This window comes from Amphiura filiformis, chromosome 18 (genome assembly GCF_039555335.1).
Source record: "Amphiura filiformis chromosome 18, Afil_fr2py, whole genome shotgun sequence".
Lineage (NCBI taxonomy): Eukaryota > Metazoa > Echinodermata > Ophiuroidea > Amphilepidida > Amphiuridae > Amphiura > Amphiura filiformis.
This window is the reverse complement of record NC_092645.1, coordinates 38,959,786-38,985,187: the sequence shown is the minus strand read 5'-3', so window position 1 is coordinate 38,985,187 and position 25,402 is coordinate 38,959,786. Positions and strand designations below refer to the sequence as shown.

Here is a 25,402-nt window from a genome sequence, read left to right as displayed (position 1 = left end):
AATCGATTTTCATTATCTAGATCAATATATTATTACAAATTAACACCTTGATGTTTTGCAGAAGTTCATTCTACAAATAGTATACTTTGCAAACTTGCTTAATTTATTGTTGTTAATGAGTTATGTACGTTTTACAAAAGTGTTGTTGTTTCAACCCTCTTTACAACATAACTCAAGAACCGCAGTACCTATAAAAGTATATCGGTGATATTTTAATTATTCTACGCGCTCCTATGAATTGAGCAATGCAGTTTTTGCCAAAGCTCACTACCATTCGTAAGATACTGTGAACTACCAAATCACAAAAGTTTGAAATAATTAATAACCTTAATACATGAATTTACTGATGTATTTGTGATACGACAGTATTTTAGTATGTACTTCGGTTTATTTGTTTTTACAGACGAAAGATCTTGTCCTATACTTACTGACATAGAATGAGAGATGGTGGGTTTTGCTGGCATTGATTTCCAGTTTTGTCTGAATGGACAAGCAATAACTTGAATATCGCGGTCTTAGGCGACGAAAAAAAGAAACACTGTTCTACGGGATCGGACGGACCATTCAAGTCGGGTCGGTCGGTCGGCCTTTTTTTTTTTTTTTTTTTTTTTGACCCAAAAAATCACCAAAATCTGTAAATAATTTTCAATTTGAGAAAAAAATTGTTCCTGAAATTTCCGATATTAAAAAAAAAAATATTTGGGTCGGCATTCATTTTGTACAGGAAAAAAATATTTGGGTCGGCATTCATTTGTACAGGAAAATGTTTCCCAATTTTACTGAAATTTACGCATTGTGGCTTTCATGCATGGGAGATAACACTTCGTGAAATCCATTCCTCGTCAATGCACGCGTCTCAAAGTATCATGACAACAAATCAAAAGCGCAGCCAGCGGTGGGGCAGGAGGGGCAGAGTGCCCCCAGACAAAAATGAAAGATTAAGGCGACCATTGGACAAAAAAAAATGAAAAAGAAAAACAGCTTATCAACTTCAGACATTATTGTTTCACAACAAAAGTATTCAAGGTGCAAGTTGTCTTTTTTTTTTTTTTTTTTGAAAAAGTTAAATATTTACCCTTACCAGGATCATGCAGGCTAAATCTATAGTCTAAATGTGAGTGTCATGTCACTGAACATGAACCGATTTACAATAATTGGGCTATTCCATTTAAAATCCACACTACCCCCGTGTAAGAGTTTTGAAATATTTTCAAAATGAATAGAATACATTAGGCAGCTCCATTTGAAACTCAACCACCCTCAGTGGATGATTCAGGTTGATTCTTTCTTATGGGGTGTGTGAAATTCTAATAGAGCTGCCTAATGTGTTAATTTCATTTGAAACTCATACTCTCTCTGTGGAAGATATTTCAAAAATCTTCCACATGGGTAGTGTGGATTTTAATGGAATAGCTCAATAGCAGTATCCATGGTATCAGCCCAATTAAGTTACTTTGGGTTTAAAGGTTTATCAATATAAAACAAAAACCCATATAATGCTAAACACCATCTACAAATATATTTTACACCACTACAAAATTGCATTTTTTCTGTTAAAGTGGCCATCTTAAACTTAGCACTACTACTTTTAAGTATTAGTATTAGTGTTAAGTTAAATGAAAACCACTTTTACATAGAAGTATATGTGCTATAAAATATTAGATAATGTTAATCATGTTGTTGTCCATACATATATATGTCTACCATACCAATATATAAGGCCCTTTAAGGGAACTGGAATGAGCGTTTTGAGCGTGTCGACAGTATTTTTTGTGGGACATGAGAGCACATCAGACATATCGAATTGCATTCTGAATACGAAGAATGTCTTATTGATATCAATTAATTTTCATTTTATTAAATTTACGATATAATACAAATTTTATGACAAATTAATAAAATTTGATATTTTTCACACTTTTGAGATACAGGGTGTCTCAATAAAAATAGGCCCTGTGGATTAGGGGACGTAACTTAAATTTTTTGCAGCAAAATCAAAACTTTTTTGTAGATTCAAGAACCATGGCGTTTCGTCTTTAAGATGGTGTGCAAACCAGCAAAATCTGTTCACGCGTCACTGAGATAATTGGGATTGTACAAAGAGACCCATTTTTGGACCGTTCCAATGGGGCAATACACATAATGTGCTGCATCGTAGTTTAGAATGGAAGAAAGAAATGAAGTAAACTCTCAGTCTTGCCGGGTACGAGTTAAAAACATCAATCAATCAACTAATCAATCAATCAATCAATTAATCTCTTCACACCTTTCTCTTTGGGTTAAAATATGTGAAAATATATCTTCTAAAAATGTAGTTCATACATTTCTCAAGCAACAAAAGGGCCATGGTCAGTCAAATTTCATAATGTACAAAATGCTTGACTAGAAAAAAAATCTTCTTTCAGATAATGAATCGGGAGAATTGCGATCCGCTATAGTTGATGCGTTTACATAGCTTTACAAGGTTTAAAATTCATTTATTGATCCCGATAATTCGCAAAGCGTGCTTCAACTGATTTGCACAAGGACCATCGCTCAAACATTATTATTGGAAAATTATAAAGAAATCCTATAAAGTGTGTATTCTTTTTAAAAAGCATGTATTGGTGCTGCCTTTCAGTTGAAAAAATCCTACTTATTTGTTGTTAAAATGCGCCAAAGTCCTGTAAAGGGATGTTTTTGCTCAAAAGGGTAAATCTTGTTTAGGCTATGTTTTGACAATCACTAGTCGCGTATTTTGTGAGATTCATTCTTAGGAAAGAACCATGTATGTGTAGACTATGAAACTTAGGTGACTGCTTGGCTTGTTTCTTGAGAAATGTTTTAACAATATTGTTAACCCAAAAAGAAAGGTGCGAAAAACATTCTTTGAGAGATTAATTCGTACCCAGCAACTTCATCTCCTTTTGTCCATTATAAACTACAATGAACATTAGTGTTTAATGTGTACTGCCCCATTGGAACGGTCCAAAAATGGGTCTATTTGTAAAATACCAATTATCTCTGTGACGCGTGAACAGATTTTCATGTTTTGTGCACCAATTTAAAGAAGAAACGTCATGGTTTTTGAATCTTTAAAAAAGTTTTGATTTTACTGCCGACATTTTAAGTTACGTCCGCCAAACCACAGGGCCTATTTTTATTGAGACACCCTGTATAACAGTCCTCGAAGTAAATTTTATAAATTTAATGATATATTCTTAAAGTTTATGTAGCTGGGAGGAAAAGCCGACGATCAGTTGAAAATCTTGAGCTTTCATATTGAAGATATGGATTTTTTCCCCAAAAGACCTAATTTTTTTGTGTTTTGGGGGAAAAATCCATATCTTCAATACGAAAGGTCAAAATTTTCAATTGATCGTCGGCTTTTCGTCCCACCTACATACACTTTAGGTAGAAATCATCAGATTTACAAAGTTTACTTCGAGTACTGATAAATATCAAAAATATCAAATTTTAATCATTTGCCATAAAATGTGTATTACATAATATTGCGAATTTCAAAAAATCAAAATTATTTGATATAAGAAGGACATTCTTCGTATTCAAAATGCAATTCGATATATCTGACGTGCTCTAATGTCCCACAATAAATACTGCCCCAACGTTCATTCCCCTTCCCTTAAATTAGTATATTTAAAGTTATAATTATTATCTTGCCAAAAATTTAGTGCGTATTGTCAACACTGCAAGGATTATAGTGTCTCAAAATACCGTAATTTATAGACCACTCACGGTTGTTTGATGGGATCATTTATTAGTTTTTCAAACAAACCATCATGTACAACCAAATTTTAGTTTAGGCTTAAATAGCTAAAAGTGATATCATGCTAACATATACAGATGCTTTTGAGTCATTCTCAACTTTGATTTCCCCTCTTTTACAAAATTATTCACTTTTATAGCATTTTTAAAGCTTTTTCGGAAATGCATCTATTAATGACAAAATTGGTGGCGCTATTTAGTTATTGGAAATTACTCTTTCAAGCTTTAAATACAAATAATTCCTTTTATTGTTTGATAAAATATGTTTATAAAATTTCCTTGTTGCTTGTTTCACCTATTCCAGGTGTTTTAATGGCAGTATTAATCACACACCTCTTGCAAATAAAAGAAATATGATTGATGATAAATAGCGCCATCTATAGTTTGCATTAGTTAATAATGAAGCCAATTCTATACACATCAAACAACCGTGCTCTTGACACGTGACGTCATCCATGGCGCGACGAAATGCGCAACGCGAAAGGAATGTTAGAGGTTTAAAATTGGGGTAATAACGACTAAAAGAGGCTAAATTTTGCTTCTCTACTTATTATCTTTAAAAATATTCGCGGGTTAATCTTCATCGTCTTCCCCCCATGGCAGATTCCTCGACATCTTCGTCGTAATGGAACAGCCCGTCAAATGTAGAGCGATGTTAGCCATCGTTCTCTTCACGGCTTTGTCCACCCCCAACACCATTCTCCATTTTCTCCTCGAGATCATCCGTGATCTCCGTGTAAATTCTGTCGTCTTTGAGAAGGGCGTGACTCCGCAGCAGAAACGTGCTGTACCGCTCGAAAAAGTCGCGTTTGACGGCCCATACCGTCTTCAGATGGGTTTTTTTTCCCTCTCCATCTCCGGATCCATGCCATCGCCGATGTACTTTTCGTATTTTTCCCTCCTCATGTCTTCCGTAGCTTCTTTAGCTCCCTCATATCATTCCCGATAAGCCTCGTTGTATTCCAGTTCGTCGCCGGACACTCGTCATCAATTTCGGAATCCTCCTCTTCCTCCTCCTCTTCTTCTTTGGGGTGTACGTGTCGCTCGTGTCTCTCGAGATCGTACTTGCGCGAGAACGTCCTGCCGCACACGGAGCAAGTATTCATGTTGACTCGTTAAAGTTTTGTAAAGAAATAACCGAGAGATTTAAAATAACCGACTTATATTATTAAACTTTTGCGTTTATACGCTAATCATTACGCAATTGACGCATTAAATTGTGCAATTGACGCAGTTTTACGCATTTCATTATGCAAACGAAGCATTTGACTGCGCAATTGACGCATTTGACCACGCAGTTAACGCAGTTTGACGCATTTCATCACGCATTCGACGCATTTGATAAGGCAATCGACGCATTCAACCGAAAGTGGTCAGAGATAAAGAGTCCGGATAGCTAGTGATGTCGCAGGTACATAAAGGGCACTATTTTGAATATTTAGCCACATCCACCTCATGAATATTCGTGCTAAATAGCCAGGCCCTCAATAATATTCATAATATGCACAAACTAGCTTGTGCTCATAATATTTATCCGTTACGTTTTGATACATTTTGTTGCATAATTGACTCCATTCTTTAAGCATTTTGACGCGATCTGTTACACTTTGATGCATCTACCTGTGACGCGTTTTACGACGCAATGACGCATTTTGACGCGATTTGTTACGCTTTGACGCATTTCGTTACGCGATCGACGCGATTCATTACGCTTTGACGCATTTTGTTGCGCTTTGACGCATTTTGTCATATATGTGGTGGGAGGTGATGGGAGAATCGGTTTCAATCCGGATCTATATCGTGGTGCCCCGCCCATCGACTCATTTCACTGCGCTTTTACGCGCTCAATGGTCCATTAACTCATCATTCACCGCATATTGACTAATTTGACCGCTCATTTCAATGCTCGATGATTCATTTCACCGCTCATTCCTTACTCATCGACTCGTTACGCAGCGAGATCGCTCCGGGTCGAGCATCACTGTCGGGTCGAGGGTCACTTCCGTTTTGCATCATCGCGGCTCTAAGTTTTACCTCTATACGTAGTATAGAATGAAAAGTACGACGTTTCCCTAGACGAAATAACTTTTTTAAACGCATCAACCAGTCGATCTCTCGACCCCCGCGGGTCGTTTGTATATTGACCCTTAACCAGTATACCAATTTTGACACCGACGCATTCCGCAACACCGCCGGTATGACGCGTTATTTTAGGCAATTTTTTTCATTTATTTTTAAAATGTCGGTGTTTCTAGAACAAAAACAGGTCATTTCGAGTCAAAGGTCACTTCCGCGTCAAAGGTCACTTTTTGAAAATGTTTTTTTTATTATTATTATTATTTTTTATTTTTTTCTAATTTCATTAGACACGCCCACCTCGTAATTATTCGTGCTTATTAGCCACGCCCATCTCATGACTATTCAAATATGCTAATTTGCTTCTCATGAATATTCATATATGCTATTTAGTATCTCATGAATATTCATATATGCTAATTAGCCACGCCCATCTCATGAATATTCATCACCTACAAAAAGTATACTATAACTACTAATATTTTTAGATAGAATCAATGAAGTAGCCTAGTTGGGCCAGCTTGGACCAGGGATTGTGGTAGTGCGATCAGTAATGGTTCGTTGTCGATTTCCTACGGGAAGATCATTTAAAACAATCTAACAAGGCTTGCAAACCTTGGCTACCTCCTTCCCCCGGACAGGAGGGGGAGGGGCACATCATAAATTTCTGGCGGGTATGCTCCTCTAGAATTTTGAGGTGGTGGGTCTTTGGGAGATGACGACGCATCAGTAAAATTGGTCCTTTGGAGCTGCGACCAGTAACAATGAAGGGTCGTCATCTTGGCTTTTTGGTTGAAAATTGCCTGAAAAAAAAATCAGCAATTTGCGGAATGAGCAATATTAAGGGCTATTTTAGAGCTATAATTATCAAATCCAAGGGTCTTCTATTTTTGGAGTTCGGTGTGAAAATCGTAAAATATGAGAGGTGTCATATGCCGGAAATAAGCCTCGAAATCGTTACATATCGAGTTATTTCCTAATAAATATTGTATGACATATTGAAGTATATGCCATTTCATATAATTAATGACATTGCGGCTAAAGCTGTACTTTAGGAGGCAATTTTCATTAAACTCGAGCTATTAATCATGCTCGATCCATTATAGCCGATATTTTAAAATCTAAATCGATTTATTTTCAGCGGGCACTCCTATTCCCTATTTTAATGGTTTAAAGCACATCATGACATACCATATCCAATAGGCTTTTCACGGTAAACGGTTGAAACCACGTCATGTCACCCCATATTTAGGTTTTGTGAAATTATTCTAATAATGCCACATTTTCCTCTTAGAAGCAGATCCGGGGTTTCGTCGATATAATGTTAAAAGGAGCACCCCTGAGTGATCAAACGAAAACGTGCCACGTAGCACTGCCTCAATTTGTTGTCATGATTGCTACATTTTAGGCGCCTTGGTTGAATTACAGCTGAAGAAGATACCACTTGCACTTGATCATATTACTTGTGTCTCTGTGTCTGAAACCGAATGACTTCCGCTTTATATGCAGTCGTAGTTTGATCAATCCACCTTTACTAACAATTGTAAAATCTGCAGACTTTTCTGTAAATAGATACATGTTAAATTACTACTAGAATGGAAGTAGGCGTTTCTTTCATTTTGGCCATCATCGTTGCCGGTAAGTTTACATATTTTGCTCACTTTATCATTCTGATGACGGATCACAAAATGGTGTTTACTATAATCCAAGCAAATACAAAATGTTCTACAAAAAATGTTTAAATGTAGGGAAAGGCGTTAATAAAATTTCATAACATGCAAATCACTTGCAAAGTAAAGACTGAATAACATAACCCCAACACAACAGTTATAAAGCGCTTCCAATCATCTGTACGCTTAAAACACGTGAAAAGAAATCCCGTTAAGGGCTCGGATAGCAACGTTTGCACAGTATGTTTTTTATGGGACATGGAATCACATCAGACATATCGAATTACATTCGGAATACGAGGGATGTTCTTCTGTTTTTTTTTGTTTTTGTTTTTTTAAATTTGCGATACAATTTTTGATAGACATTTTGGATTTTAGTTTGACAAATCCAAGTGAATATTTGGTACTTACTACAATATATCGTCATACTCATTGGAGGACTTCATCAGATATGACTGCTATGGTCATCTAGAGAAGTTCTAGAGAGAAGATCTAGAGAAGTTCGGGAAGCAATGGAGATAAAGAGACGGGGCACCAAGACCCTAAACAGAGAGGAGAGCACATACCTCTTAAGTCACGTCTACGATCCACTTCTGAAGTCTGCAAAAGAGACTAAGCAACTCCGGAAACCACTCAAAATCCAAATGTCTATATAACGAGCAAAAAGTGATATTTTTAATATTTGACAGTCCTCCATGTTTTCTTTTTAAATCTATCGATGTTTATTTAAAGTGTATGTAGCTTGGATAAAAAGTCGACGATCAATTGCAGAAATCGGCCTTTCGTATTAAAAAAAAAAAAAAAAAAATTAATTGATCGTCGGTTTAATTTAGGCCTATACATTTGTTGTATAGTTGCTTTTTGGGTTAATGAAATTTTGTCGTTAAAATGTGCGTGTTTTTTATGATTCTAATATAGTGCATGATAGGCCTAATCTGTAAAGCTAATCGAAGCTTATAATATATTAGCTATCAGGTATTGTTCTATTATTTTGTAGATAGAATCAATAAACTAGCCTATTTAGGCCAGCTTGGACCGGGGATGGTGCTAGTGTGATCCAGAACTCTCTCCTATTATGGGCCGTCGCCGAGTTCCTTTTTAAAACAAACTAAAACAAACCTTGGCTATATACCCCCGGGGGAGGGGGGGGGGGGTAGGGCACATACATTTCTGGTTTGTGTGCTCCTCCAGAATTTTGAGGTGGTGGTCTTTGGGAGCTGACGATCTATCAGTAAAAGGGTCCTTTGGAGCTGCAAACAGTAACAACCAAAAAAAACAAAAACAGCAACGTGCGGAATGGTCTTCCGCAGCTCTCTTTTGTTTGTGGAGTTCGGTGTGTAAAATCGTGAAATTAGAGAGGTGTCATATGCAGGAAATATAAAGTCTGCACAAAAAGAAACTCAGCTGTTATAAATACGCCTATAGCTTCAGAACTAATAATTGTTTTCACAATATTTCAACATAGAGAGAATGATGGGTTATTTATGCGCATTTTGATACCCCATTTGTCCAATGCCGTTCAATATTGACAACACAGCAGAGCTTTTAAAGAAAAATACCCGAATTTAAAAGTTGCAGTTTACAGCCATCAATGGTTATTACACAAGCATTGTGGCACGTAAAACCCGCCAAATATCTTCGCGCTGACTTCAAATCAATACAAATAGCTGCAACTTTTAAATTCGGGTATTTTTCTTTCAAAACACTGCTGTGTTGTTAATATTGAACCAAATTGAACAAATGGGGTATCAAAATGCGCGTAAATACATTCTCCTCCTTTTTATGTTGAAATATTGTGAAAATAATTATTAGTTCTGAAGCTATAGGCGTATTTATAACAGCTGAGTTTCTTTTTGTGCAGACTTTATATGAAGTATATGCCATTTAATATAACAAATGACAAAAGCTGCAATTTAGGAGGCAATTTTCATTAAGCTCGAGCTATACTGTAATTAATCATGATCGTTCCATTATAGCCGATATTGCAAAATCCAAATCGATTTATATTATTTCCGTGGGCACTCCTATTCCCTCGTTTTGACACAGACGTAGCGTGTTTCTAGATGAGCAAGCCGCACGGTTAACCAATTTAATGGTTGAAACCTCGTCATGTCACACCATATCCAGTAGGCTTTGTGAAATTTTTTGAAACTCTATTGTCCTAATAATGCCACATTTTTCTTAGATATCTGTTAATGGGAGCACTCGTGCGTGATCAAACAGAAACGTGCCACGTAGCAGTGGTTCAATTGGTCGTCATGATCAGTGTACTTCGGTTTAATTTATAAATGCGCTTTTATAAATACGCACGTGACCACCTCTGCGCTGAGCCATGATAACAGTTGGTAGTTATACATGTATATTGTAGTGCAAAGGCGGAACAACATGAGACTACTGTGCAGCAAAATTGTCTATTTTGTTCAACTTTGTGATTATATTGTAAACGTTTCCGTCGTTGAATATTTTTTCCGTCGTCAAATACTTTTAAAATGTTATTTTGATAACATATTACAAATTCGGAATCCCCCATGTGTAATAATTTTTCTATTCAATCAATACTTAAATTTGATGATATTTATCTACAGAGTTCCTATCCTTTTCTATATAGTGGTTAATGCATGAGAATTTGGTCACGCTTGTTTGTCTTGATATCTCGTGCCTGTGGGTCACGTGCGTATTTATAAATATAACCGAAGTACACTGATGATTGTTACATTTTAGGCGTCTGGACTGGATTACGGATAAAGATACAACTTGCACTTGATCATATTACTGGTGTCTCCTCCGTGTCTGAAAAGGAATATTCCGCTTTATATGCAGTCTTAGTTTGATCAATCCACCTTTACTAAAGATTTGTACCAAATTCTGCTTATATTTCTGTAATGGATAAACCCAAAATTATTAGAATGGACTTGGACGTTTCTTTCATTTTGGTCATCATCATCGCAGGTAAGTTTACATATTTTGATCACTTTATCATTCTCAGACAGATGTTTTAGCAGATGGGGTATCACAAAATGCTGTTTACTACAATCTCATTATCATGAATTTGAATAAATAAGCGTTTCTGTGTTTCCAGGATGCTGAATCTGGTTCAAATCATTCATTGCACTATTATACCGTACACTGTCTTCAACAAATAGGCAAACACCCCCCCCCCCCTCCCTTATTGTCGATAATTAATTTCCAAATTATAGCCCTCTCAATCCGAAAGTAATCATGAGGCTAAGCTTTCTACAAGAAATGTAAGATGCATGCACTCTTGAAGCACTTAAAATATAGAAGTGGTAAAAAGTCGCCCAATTAGGCGATAAAATGTATAAAAAATAAAAGTCGAAATCACAAACTTAAGTTTAATATAAGATACACTCTCGTAGCACTTAAAATTAAAACATATTATATAAAGTATCCCAATTGGGAGAAAACTGTATAAAAACTGAAAGTCGATTTTTCACAAGCTTGGTTTTATCATTGGGGCCCCAGGCCCATAATATTTGACTTATGGGGCTCGTGTATATTCGTTAAAGTATAATATTCTCAAATGCTAGCAGTATACTGAAGCAGGGCATGTAGCTGCTTTATTTCCGCGCGCTATCGCGTGCGCGCGGCTCACTAACGCGTGCCCGCGGTGAGCTCTCGTGCCCGCGGTGCGCTATCGCGTAGTGCGCGGAGTACCGACGGGCGCAGTGAGAGCATCGGGAAGCATTACAGTGTGGCTAATCGTGCAGGTGCAATACATATTTCAACATGTTCAATACGGCACACGTGCAGAGGCCTATTACAGCAGAACATGACTAACATGACTATGCCTAAATGCGTTCACATTTATCCCGATTGTTTTTATTATTTTAGCATGTTTTGTAACGGCCAACATCTAGATAGTAATTTCGGGGTATTTGGGGTGCCCTCATATGTGGTAGCAGGATAGAGCTTGGAAGAGGCGAACGGTGGGTTTCCAGATTACGGCCAAGTATGAAGCCTTACATGTACAAAATTACTAAGTTGATTATTGTGTCAAATTGGGTCTTGGTCATTGAGAGACGTCATAGTAGTTTAAAAGGTCAAGGCAGGTAGGCCTATGTGCGTAACGGGTGTTGGGTAATTAGAGATAGTCCTATATCACGAGAACCACCCAACTCGAGAACCGCGAAATCTAGTAACAATATAATACTGAAAACCTATCAATGTATCAAATCTGAGCCCTGTAGCCACTTTATTTATTGAGAAACGGCTAGCCCTTTGTTTTAACATTTGAGCCGCTGGGGCCCCTAGCCTTAAACATCTGGAGCCACAATGGGAAAAGGCACATCTACAATATAGGACCCATTCGTGTATCACATATGAGCCCTAGTGCCCTTGTAGTTTTTACCCCTTATTTTAGCATTTGGGGCCCTGGGATCGTAATATTATGATATATAGGGCTCACGTATACTTGCATATAATTATGTCTTACTCCTAGGGCTATCAGTGTACCAACTCAGGGCTCTGAGGCTGATTCATTGTATGAGCAACGGCATATGTTGTATTTTTACATTTGGGCCCCTGTGGCCTATGGCCTTCGACATCTGGGGCCAAAATGAGCAAAATACACTTACGGGGTAGGCCCCATAAGTGTACTACATATGGGACCTAGGGCCTTTGTAGTTTTAGCGCTAGCCTTGACAGAATGATTTGTTTGATAGGAAAAGAAGGCGGAGAGGGAGGAGAAGGGGGAGGAGGTGAAACCACGGAATAAAAATATACCCTGCATGCTCTGCATGCGGATAAAAAGAGAGTAGGTATTTTAATTGCCATAGCATTAAGGGGGTACTACACCCCTGTGGTAAATTTGTGACTATTTTTGCATTTTTCTCAAAAATAATAACACACTGGTAACAAAAGTTATGTATATTATTGTGGCAAGGAATCCAATTACTACACTGAAATGTCAGTGTCTCAAGACAAGGGGTTCAGTGTATATGATAGGAAACGAGGTACATCCTATCGGTACCTATTTCTTATAAATAACAAACCGCTTGTCTTGGGTCACTGTGTAGTAATTGGATTCCTTGCCCCTATAATATACATAACTTTTGTTACCACTGTGTTATTAGTTTTTGAGAAAAATGCAAAAATAGACACTAATTTATCGAGGGATGTAGTACCCCCTTAAATGAAGGTATATGTTAAAACATATACCTTCAAAGCACATTTAATGCTATGGCAACTGAATATCACAATGATGCACATCTGACAATGCATGTATTTCTTTATCACGATCGTATTTTATTCATAACAGTCAGAATAATAATGATTAATGGCGGATGGAAATGCATTTTTAAACAGGTTAATTGAGTAGGGCTAAGTGCTTTGATGAGTATGCATTTGTTTGAAGCTATTAAAACATATGGGTTTCATGATAATCAATTTTTAATTTCTTTGTATTTTATTGTTTGTGTCAATATTCCGGCTGTTTTCATCAGATCGGTGCAATTAAAACTGATAGTTTTGAAATTTAGACCATGCTACAGCTCAGATATCTATTATTTTAATTGTGTTCATCAAATTTGGTGAGATATGTCATTTTATATGGACAGTTCCACTAAAAATCCATTTCGTGCCCCATTACTGCATAAAAAAAAAGTAGACGGTGGACCAGAATAACGTTCAAAGTCTGTTTGAAATTATTGTTACCTATTCTGAACGAACATCGTTCTGAGAGCTATTAGTTATTAGGTTAGAATCATGAATGTCTATTGGCCCCCTTTTGACTTGCCACAAATGTCTTGCCCATTTCAAGCAAAACAAAGATACATATAAGTTAAAACCAAAAAAACGCAATGAATTTCCAACACAAGCGCTTCCGATCAGTTCATTCTATAGGATCTGGAGCTCAAATGATGCACATCTTACAATGCATGTATTTCTTTTTTGTCACAATTCGTATTTTATTCATAGCAGTCAGAATATAATTTACATTTTCTGTTTCATGGTGAATTGAAATGCTTTCAGCAGGTTTTGACAGATTAATTGAGCAGGACGCGGCGAAGTGTTTTGATCGATATGTCTTGGTTTGAAGCTATTAAAACATTATGGGTTTCATATATTAATATTCGGCTAGACTCTTGTATTTCAGCAGTTTCCTCTTCTGTCTTTAGTCCAGCCGAGCTCCGGCTGTACTCTTGTATTTGGGCAGTTTCTGCTTCTTAGTATATGCATATAGGATTGTAATCATAAACATCTCAAAAAAAGTAACTAACCCCCATAATGACCATTATTCTAAAACGGGTGATTGTATTACAAATCTGTAAAATGCGTTGGAAGCAGAATTTATTTCTGCACATTTTGACACCTCATTTGTAGCAATTGACTAAATATTGACGTCAATGTAACCCAAGATTTGAAAGTTGCAGTAAATTGTATTGATGTTGTATTCATTGTAATGGAAGGAAGTCCGTGTAATGATATCTGAGTGTTTTTGTATTGTAAAAATTAGTATGTAAGTGCAACTTTCGAATCTGGACCTCACTACATTAATTTGACCGGTGTTTTATTGTTTTCTGGGCTATCGTATCAAATGAGGTATCAAAATGAGCAGAAATAAATTCTGCTTCCAACACATTTTACAGAATTGTAATACAATTTGAATAATAATAATAAATTTTAATAATAGCCATTATTTAAGGGGGTTAGTTACTTTTTTAGATGTTTACCTGGCTTAAACATGGCGGAGGTGTCTGTTTGAGGTCAAAGGGGGTGAAATTCAGAAGTTTGTCCAATTTCAATGAAAATTAATATATGTGATGTTGATATCATTCAAAACATGATGAAGGCCATTTCAAGGTCATCAGAGGTCAACCTAAGGTCAATTTTTTATTTAGATAGGTTGTTATGAAACTTAGTGCCGACATTTTTCAGGGTGTTGACAATTTTGTCCATGGTAATTTCAAGGTCATCAGAGGTCATTTCATAGTCACGACTTGACTTATAAGGCTACATCTAGTTCTTCTTCTACTGCTTACAGATAACATGGTACAGAGCTACGACTGACATTAGCTTTGTGCCGAAAACGCCACATCATTTTATTGTCACCACGGAAACACAACGACGCATATTTATTTGGCAAATAAAATATAGCAAAATTTGATGAATATGGTCAAATATTATAGTCAACAATGTTAAAAAATATGCAAAATGCTCAAAATCTTTAAAAATCTGACGGCAAGTATCCCACAACAGAAAAGATGTGGAAGGGGTGTTCCATATAGATGGGACGGCAGATTTCCTCCTCTGTTCCTTTCTCCCTTGTCTACGCAACGAATTACACCGGAGGCGATAGCGGAGGGGCAAGAAATGTTTGGCCAACCAAAAAAAGAGGGGGGTAATTTTGGCAAGTCGGGGGGGGGGGATTTTGGGGCACACATTCATGGGCCACTTTTCAAAAATCGTTTTAAAAAAGTTTGAGTGACATTAGTCCACTTATCCTATTCATTCTCTTCCACTTCTATTGATTGCGACCCCTCTTGACATTTACATCCTGTCAATTAGGATAATACCTCCATGTCCTGTGGTGGTGCTTATTTACATATTGTTTCCCAGTCTCACTTTGTAGTGAACTGGCTCCAACTGAGTGAAGACACAGTTTATTTTGCTCTGAGTTTGCTGTCTTGTTTGCTACTTAGTTCAATTTGAACTTGCCTTCAATTTTTGACTTGAATTTGTTTTAAACTACAGCATGTAGTTCTTGTTGTTTGCTTTATATTTTGTTTTCTGTCCCTGAAGAAGGGCAGTTTATTTGCTCGAAATGTCGTTGTTGTTTTTTTGTCTGTTTGGTGTTGTTTGACTGCTATGTGCATAGTGATTTTCGTCACTTCCAGTGTACTGTTTTTCTGACACTTTTGTTGGCTCTGGAATTTTTGGCCATCGAACTTTGCCTTTTGTGTGCCTATACTGGATGTTTGGTTTAGCGTGTCTGTTTATATGCACAGTGATTTTCTTCAATCGTTCTTGTGTACTATTACCATTGATCCTTGTTGTTTTTGCATGTTCAGCACTTCTGTGGACCCTGGAACTGGTAATTTTTGGCTATTGAACTTTGCCTACTTCTTATGCCTACATTTGCTGTTTTTGTCCCCCTGCGTACTGTCTAGTCTGCATTTTATTTGTTTCCCAACATCAAGTTGGTGTACCTTGTTTTTAAAATGCTTAAATATACACATTTTCCTGCTCGCTGCGCGCTCGCGATAAATATGAAAGCATTTTAGATTTGCAAATGCGACTCGACTAGTTTACTTCAATTTGCATATATTTTTCCCACAAATTTAAGTGCTTAATATTTGCCAATGAAACTGCTAAACATAATTTTACAATATTACGCGATGAAAATACGATATGCAGTTTTTGGGTTCGAATTATTATTTATTTTATTTACAGCTCATCTGTGTGTGGTGCAGAGCCACCTTTGCGTTCTGGAAAAAAGACCGGATCCATCAAGAGACGGTGCCTTGAGATGGTCTCTACCATTTGCAGAAATATGTCTTTGTCAAGGCGTGGTTGCACCTGTACATGCAAAAACTTGTAACAGAAAGGATGTCCAGTATGACGAAGGTGATCTGTGGTTTACAGATGACCCACGTCAACTTACCATGCGTCACAACTGGGAAAAAGATATACTTGATGACCTCTTGAACCGCACTACGTATTGTAGTAAGAAGCTTTGTATATATATTAAATAATTCAAAAATAGAATCTCATTAAAGCGGCAAAAATAATAGATGCATATAAGCGAATATTTACCCATTTATTCCATATCACTGTTATCATGTTTATTATCCTTGCGCTCATTTTAGTGATAAAATGTTTTCCCCAGTACTTTAACCGGGGATAGGACCGGCTATCAAAGATAATCTTTGGGGTGGTGTTCCCCACCATTGGTTTCTACAGTAAAATCAATGATTTTCATTTGGCTCTTGGAAAATCATTACAACAGCTACTGACTTTTTACTTGTTAGTTAGGTTGAACTACATATAGTCATTTCTTTTTATATTTAAGAGAAAATTCGGTGAAAATCACATTTTTGGAGATATTTTGGCCAAAAATCAATTTTGCCTATACTTTTGTACATATAGCCAGAATTTCCAAAAATTGCATGGGTGCCCTCACATTATAACGTCATAGTGATATTATGTGGGGACTGTTTGTACTTGTTTTGGTATCACTAAATAGAGGAGACCCATAGCTATACGTGTGATAATGGATTATGACGTTTATAATAGAAAACTGGGGGGTTGTCGCAAAACTGGGGTGCATCACCTTTCATACACCAATATAGTGATAATATTTTCCCAAAATAGACCTTTCATGATCATTGATCAATTTCGAAAATGTTCTTACTTCATACAGAATGTACTTTGGGTACTGATAACTGTGACGCAAATGCTGCTTGCACCAATATCCCATTTGGTTCCTTCACATGTGCATGTAATACCGGTTACAGAGGCGATGGAATAACATGCGCAGGTTAGTCTATTATGTGCCATCTCATAACACTATTTATTTCAAATAATTGTCACCTATACGCATCAATTTACTTTTTGGAAATGGTGCATTCCTGTCGATATTTTTAATATGTGTGATGTTACCAATTAAACATGATACATTATGTTGCGAAGCAAAGTCAATTTATTCATGCATTATTGAGTTTTAATTGTGTCATGTGTCAAATTACAATAAACATTTTTACTTTTTTGATCATTACTCAAAATATGTGTTTTACCTAATAATATTCACTACTTGTGTACAGATGACAATGAATGTACTTTGGGTACTGATAACTGTAACGCAAATGCTGCTTGCACCAATACCGTTGGTTCATTCACATGTACATGTAATCCCGGTTACAATGGAGATGGAGTAACATGCGCAGGTTAGTCTATTTTGTGCCATATCACCATTCAATTTATTTCAAATAATTGTCACTACTTGCGGACGAGTCAACTTACTGTTTTTTAAATAGTGTATTTCTATCGAAATAATTCACTATGGTTGCCCCAACTTTTCAACATAAATTCATGTCAGTACCAATATTTGTGAAGTGATCAATAAAACTAGATACATTATGTTGACAAGGAAAGCCAATTTAAATGTATTCATGTATTATTGAGTTTTAATTGCATCATGTTGCAGAGTATAAGTATCAGGGTTACTTTTCTTTGATCATATCTTGAAATCTGTGTCTTACCTAATAATTTATGACTTATTTCATACATTTTTTGTACAGATGTTAATGAATGTGCTTTAAGTCCTGATAGCTGTGCTGCAAATGCTGGTTGCACCAATACCGTTGGTTCCTTTACATGTGCATGTAATGCCGGTTACAGTGGAGATGGAGTTACATGCACAGGTTAGTCTATTTTGTGTCATTTCACCATTCTATTTATTTCAAATAATATTGTCACCTTTATGCGAACCAAACTACGCTTAGAAAATGGTGCAATTCTAGTCGCTAAGGTTCAACTATAAGATATGATTGTTTTTTAAAGCAATCATATCTTAAAAGTTTTCAAAACAAATTCATTCAGTACAAGCACAGCCATTTTAAATTGTATTTTTTTAGCTTTAATGTTTAATGTTATTGAGTTTTAATTGTACCACGTTTCAGAGTAAAATAATAAGTTTTACCTTTTCTATCGGATATATACCTCAAAATCCACTTTTTCAACCTAATACATTGTGGTTTATTTAATATATATTTATTCAGATCATAATGAATGCACTTCGAGTACTGATAACTGTGACACAAATGCTGCTTGCACTAATACCGCTGGCTCCTTCTCATGTGCATGTAATGCCGGTTACCGTGGAGATGGAGTAACATGCACAGGTAAGTCTATTTTGTGTAATATCACCATTCTATTCAGTTGAAATAATTGTTAACCTTTTTTTGGAAATAGTGCATTCCTGTCGAAATATTTCACTAAGGGTGCCCTAACTTTTCAAAATAAATTCATTTCAGTACCAATTTATGTGATGTGATCAATCAAATTTTGATGTCTTGAAACAAGTGTGACAAAGTAATTAGCTGATTGAGTAAGAATGTTGTGTAAGACTTGACAACTATTACCGACTTGACATTTAATATGGAATATTTTTTTCGCAAAATTCCAAGACTGGTCTGGACGGAGTCTGCATAAACTGCACGGGCTAAATAGTAATTGGGGTGTGTCGGGAGATAGAAAATGTGCTTTCCATAAGTGTATATTATGCTGCTCATAATGTAGCAAATTTGCCTAAAATGGCGGATTTAGGGAGGCTGAATTTGAGCTTTGTGGGGGACACAATTTCGGACTTTATGCAACATTGTTCTGTTATTATCAAGTTTATAGGGTTTGAGGTGATATTTCTTAAACTTCGTCATCAATTGGCGTTTATCACAGCTGAAATACACTCGCAATGTATCAAATTTTTTAACATGGGAGGAGCTTACAAATAGGGCTCTTAAAAGTGGTACGTACTCAGAAAGTTTGAATGGCCCCTGGGTTCAAATGTTATAAACTTACGGTAGAAAAACAACTTCGCGGATTCGTGGTTGTCCAATGAACTCGTGCTGTTTCTTTGTATACAGTAAGTTTATAGTATTTGGCCCCAAGGGACCATTCAAACTATATGAGTGCGTACCACTTTTCAGAGCCATATTTTTCAAAGCTCCTCCCACTTTCAAAACTGGTAGACTGCAAGTGTATTTCAGTTCTGACGAACACTTATTGGTATTTAGGTTCAGTGAATATCGCCTCAAACATCAATAAATTTGATAATATCAGAATAATGTTGCTCAAATTCAGAAATTTTAACCCCACAAAAAACAAATTCAGTCTCCTTAAATCCACCATTTTTGGCGAATTCGCTACATTATGAGCGCCATAATGTAAACTAATGGAAAGTACATTTCCTGTCAAACAATCATTTTACACCATCTCCCGACACACTCCAATAGATATTTAGCCCGTGCGGTTTATGCAGACCCCTGCCAGACCAGTTTGGAATTTTCCGAACAAGTATTCCATATTAAATATCAAGTCTGTATATGGACACCCAATATAGGTAGTACAACGGCGTAATGATATATATTTAATAGAGTAAACATTTGTTAACATGTCTCGGTCCTTGTCCAATTACAAACATTATTTGAAAGTGTTAACCAAGGCCAGGCAACATGTGCGTTTTCCTCCTGTTTGAAGTTGTCAATCATTTTAAGAAATAAACTTGTATCGTATCACAATTTTGTGAACACAATTTTTAGCCACTGTATGCTCCAAAAGAAAACATCCTTTAAAGATAGCGAAACCGATTCTAGATTATGATAACTCACTACTCAGGTTGTAATTAATCCATAATCGGCAAGTTGTCGTCCTGGACTTTTTTGTGTAATTTTGATTATACAGGGGAAAGAAGAATTACGCATCGCATATTAGCACATTTAAACATGAATTTACAAATGGAAACATAACAAGCATAGGCAGATATACCAGAGAAAAAACTCCGGACATACCTGCCTGTGCAAGGACTTGAACCCCAGACCTTTCGCTTGTCGGGCGAGCGCTCTAACCACTGAGTAGTATCTCGTACACTGGTGTGTAATGTGTTATTTGTACTGTTCACCCTTGACTGCTCATATCCATAAGTACCAGATTTGAGTCCTGTTTATCAGGGACAGTCTGTGTAGCTCAGTGGTTAGAGCGCTCGCCCGACAAGCGAGAGGTATGGGGTTCAAGTCCCCGCACAGGCAGGTATGTCCGGAGTTTTTTCTCTGGTATATCTGCCTATGCATGTTATGTTTTCATTTGTAAATTCATGTTTAAATGTGCTAGTATGCGATGCGTAATTCTTCTTTCCCCTGTATATTGATGTATTAAGAATAACGATTAAGCATCATTAATTTGATCTCGTGCGCTAGTTGTAATGTTTGAATGTTTCCATGTTCCAGTGTATGATGCGTAAGCCTCTTCCTCTGTTTGTAATTTTGATTAGTTAATCCGTCTGCACTTGACTAATATAACAATGTTATCTTTCTTCTCTTCAGCAATATGTATCCAAGATTGCCGTAATGATGGGGCCTGTACAGCACCTGATACCTGTACATGCTCACTATGTTACACAGGTGCAACATGTGAATCAGGTATGAATACAGCAATACTTACAGTAATTGAATACACGATATAAAGGAAAGAAGAGATTTACGATGGATTTGTAGTAGAAGATCAGTTAATATAAAGGCAGAAAAATTATTTTACTGAACAGATGGATCAAAATTACTGTCTTCATTCAAGTACCCTCGTGGAATAGCAAATAAAACGTATAACATCAGTAGCATAGAGTGCAGTGCTATCGCAGCACATAGATAAGGCCGCATCCACAAGAGAGTCTTCCGAAAAAGCCCACAAAGGTCCACTTCTGAGTAACAAACAGGGTAGAAATATCCAATAATGTACATATGAATAAGAAAACAAAAACTACAAAGTGATCACAAAGTAGTTTCAAGCAATCCATTTTCAGGAGGGGGGTATGTTCACTTTTTGCACACAACGTTGCTTTTAAGGGGAGCTTGGAAGGTACGTATAATCATTCTTCTATCCGTTCCTGGCTCTGTTTTTCCAATACAGGTTTCCAATTTCAGATTGCTTATTTGATGACATGGCAACTGATAAAGGTGTATTTAGCCGTACGCCCGTGGAGCAATTCATCAAAACACAAAGTTGTCCCTTACAGATTATTCAACCTTCAAGAAAGATGAAACCCAGAACGATCAAATTGCTTCTTTGATGTATGGCGATTTCTTGTGCCCTCCCTATGGTACAATTGCGTAGTTGCCATCAACACAAAGTTTTTTGTTAATGTTAGCTTGCCTAGGCCTACATTTTTCACATAATAATTATATAACATATCAATACAATTTTAACAGTTCTCTCTGGAATTCATGGACCACTTGGCCTAGAGGGTGGTTCTGTTACTGACAATCAATTTACTGCTTCTAGCATCTATGGAGACTTGTCACCTTACAAGGGAAGACTCAACAATGCTGATTTCTGGGCTGCCTCATCGGGCTCGCAACCTTGCTGGCTACAAGTTGACTTCCTATCCCCTGTTGTCATTACTGGCATTAAAACTCAAGGTGCTACCAGAGTTGCTCAATGGATAAAAACATTTCAGATTAAATGTGGGACAGATGTCAATGCCTTGAAATATTATACATCGTCAAATGTTGTTGTGGTAAGAACAGTTTACCTTTTCGATTAAACGCAAATTTTAGGCCTGGACGCTGCTTAAAAATACGACGAGTAACTACTTGTTTGTGTGCTCTTCTGAAAATGCTGCTTTAAAATCACAAAAATTGACCAAGTTATAAAGCAAACAAAGTACGAAATAATATATTTTCTGTCATTATAATCATATTTCATGAAATAAAGGGTGGCCCAAAAGTCTTGATTCCATTTTGAATCGTCATATCTTTCACAAGTATTAGCCGAACGGAAATCAAAAATACATATTTGGAAAGAGTAAATTCATGCAATTATTTATATACCAAATATTACGTTTTTCTTCCCTATTACAACATACAAGACCAATCAAGGGTACACCTCTAATGTAACATATCATTATTAGAAAGACAACATTGTATGGTTCTCATTGATTATTGTGAAATTGAATTTTCCAACTTCTCTCTTCACCTTCTTTCCTTGTGAAATGTCGACAAAAAATATTATCTTAAACTGTTATGTTATAGTTGATGATGATAGATCGAAATAATGTCTAAATAGAATACCCAATCTAACAATGGGAGCATATGCAAATAGCGCTTTAACCCTGGCCCGGTCATACTAATGACGAAGCACCAACTGAAGATCAAGTTTTAATTTCAATGTATGCTTAGACATTGGAACATTTATAATGGAAACAACCGATTGTTTTCCTTGGACTTGCAGTTATAATACGAAAAAAGACACTAGTTTTCAATGTAGGCCTCCCAGTCTTTCCAATTGGAATTATTGAGAATTATGTCCAGTTGAAGGAGTCTTGTGACAGAGAAATGAAGGATGGAATATCACACAATTTAAGAAGATAGCTGATTTACCGGCGTGTTTCCTGCACTATATCAAAGCACAAGTGCACATTTATTGGTGTTGTATGTCATCTTGATAATCTTATTGTTACAGTAATATAACTTTTTAAAATTGCAATTTAATTGAATGGAAAGATATTGGTATAGATGTTGAGAGAAGGTAGTGGATACTTGGGATCCAGAAATGTGTTGTAAAAATATTGCATTGCTTTTGATGTATTATGCCCAAATGTTCAACCGTAGTTTATTTATTATATCTGTATGTTTGTAATGTAAAATTTGGTGCCAAAATAACTTTTCTGTGCAAAGGTAACTTTATGCTTGCTGTCGGTTGCTGAATTCTAGTACTAGAGTTATAAACGTTCTGTATGCATTGAGACTTTTGGGACACTCTGTATAACAACATTTCATCAGCACGGCATCGATTCTTAAGCGCTCTACCTTATTGTAACTTTCAGCTTCGAGAGCGCTCTGCCATTTAAAGGTATTTACGGTTCAGTGCGTTAAAACAAGAAAAAGTTACATGTCAGTTTATCATTTGTCATCTAAATCATACAGGGTGTCTCAATAAAAATAGGCCCTGTGGATTGAATGACGTAACTTAATATGTCGGCAGTAAAATCAAAACTTTTTTAAAGATTCAAAAACCATGACATTTCTTCTTTAAAATGGTGCACAAAACATCAAAATCCATTGACGCATCTCAGAGATAATTGGGATTTCACAAATAGACCCATTTTTGGACCGTTCCAATGGGGCAATACACATTAAACACTAATGTGCTGCATTGTAGTTTATAATGGACAAAAAGAAATGAAGTTGCTGGATAAGAATGTTTTCGCACCTATCTGCTTGGATTAACAATATTGTTTAGTCATTGCTCAAGCAACAATAAAGGGCCAAGCGGTCACTTAATTTTATAGTATACACATAGGCCCCTACATGACCAGAAAATCACGAAAAAGGGTTCTTTCCTATAAATGAATCTCACGAATAGCGTTAAGTGGCCCCAAAAAAAAACGCTAGTTGACCGCGCGACTAAAAATATAGGCTAAACAGGGTTTACCCTTTTGAGCAAAAACATCTCTATACATGGATTTGGCGCATTTTAACATCAAATAAGTATGATTTGTTTTATCTGAAAGGTAGCATATATCAGAGCATTATATCTTAATGATTTACAGCAGCTGGGATTGACATGTTTATATTTATTTGCAGACTTTCAATGCCAACACGGATCGGACAACGGTGGTAGAAAATGTCATAAATCAAGCCATCGCCCGATATTTCCGAGTCATGATTCTTACATTCGAGTGGCACCCGGCTATGCGTATGGAAGTTATCGGATACAGATGCATCTAAGTTGATGACAAATAATGACACTTTTTACCAACTATATTAACCAAAGAAAGAGTGAATAAAGGAGTAATATGCAATAATATGCATGTATTGTCAAGTACGGTATTACTACAGGTGTTTGATTTGAATGGTGTTTTGCTGATGTACATAGTGTTACAATGGTCACTACTTTTACTATAGTCTGTCTCGTCTTGAAATATTGGACAGTGTATTCAAATAACAAATTCAGACACGATAGATAGGCACACACCGAGAGAGGGTAGGAGTATTGAAATGAGTAGGGGAAAGTGAGAGGCAGCCGTCCTGCAACGGTCTTATAATGTATTAAGGTCTCAAATCAACAATAACATCTCAATAACTTCATACATGTGGATTTGTTTTCTGAATATGTGCAAATCGGCAACTTAACTTGTAAGATGAATTCTCATTGGTCAGAATTTATCCACGCCAAAATAAATTTTAGCGAGCCAACATTAATTTTGGCAAGTGAAAATCAGAATTTCAGCTTGGCAAAATTTATTTTTTAACTTTGAGCATGCCTTTCTATTGGTCACAGTGTGCAATCCACTATTTTGATTGGCTGGGAATTTCAGCGCGGCGGAATTCATTTTGGCGTGCAGAAATTAATTTCAGCGCATTGAAATTAATTTCGGTGTGGTTGAGCTAGTTATGACTCCAATGGCCAGGTCAATTTTACCGCGGTGATATTCAGAATTTCGGAGCGGCAAAATGCATAATTTCAGCGTGCCAAAATTAATTTCAGCGCGGCGAAATTCAGGATTTCAGCTCGGCAAAATTTATTTTCAAAGTTTGAGTGTGCCTTTGTATTGGTTAAAGAGCCGTGTTAGCTGCAGACCCCAGGGAAGTGTGCACATAATATAATCAATTTGACCAATTGGGTTGAATCTGGTTGATGACATTTTTATGATGTTTTAATAGGGAAGGGATTTGTTGGGGGGAACCAAGTAGGGTCAGCTATAGGGCATAATACCAATATAGTATCAGGATATGCAGGTGTAGCATAGTGCAGCAATATACATATTCTGACTCTATGCTATAGGCCTATTTTTTTAATATAAATATGATATTTTGGTCTTCTTGGTTACAGGGTTTTTGTTGTGTATTTTAAACACTCATGTACAGGCCCTCCTAATATGGAATAATGTTTTGCAAACATATGCTACCTAGTTTTTGCTCTTGCACATTCTGAATGCATATAATTCAATTCAATCAATTTGATTGACATTTACCAAAACCTACAGGTATAGCCAAATCTAAAAAACTACAAATAAACAATTAGACATATTAGCAAAGAATACAAAACTACAATGATAATCAAGGATAAAGAATAGATATGAAACAGGGGGTAATGAACCCTCAAAACAAAATATACTTAGGAAGAGATGACTACTTGACAAATGGATCTGATTTATAGTT

The 25,402-nt window shown here is 36.4% G+C and overlaps 1 protein-coding gene and 1 long non-coding RNA gene across 2 annotated transcripts; both read left to right on the top strand.

The window, feature by feature from the left end:
• Positions 1-15,944: 15,944 nt before the first annotated feature.
• Positions 15,945-17,398, top strand: LOC140139465 (uncharacterized). Its single transcript, XR_011857132.1, has 3 exons — positions 15,945-16,196; positions 16,894-17,010; positions 17,294-17,398. It is a non-coding gene; the product is annotated as an uncharacterized lncRNA (long non-coding RNA).
• Positions 17,399-17,667: 269 nt separating this feature from the next.
• On the top strand, positions 17,668-24,091 carry LOC140139140 (retinoschisin-like). The gene is made up of 5 exons (XM_072160920.1): positions 17,668-17,677; positions 18,251-18,373; positions 20,570-20,665; positions 21,449-21,756; positions 23,825-24,091. Exons 1-5 carry the CDS (start codon positions 17,668-17,670, stop codon positions 23,966-23,968), a joined length of 681 nt encoding a protein of 226 aa, XP_072017021.1. The 3' UTR covers positions 23,969-24,091.
• The last annotated feature ends 1,311 nt before the right edge of the window (positions 24,092-25,402 follow it).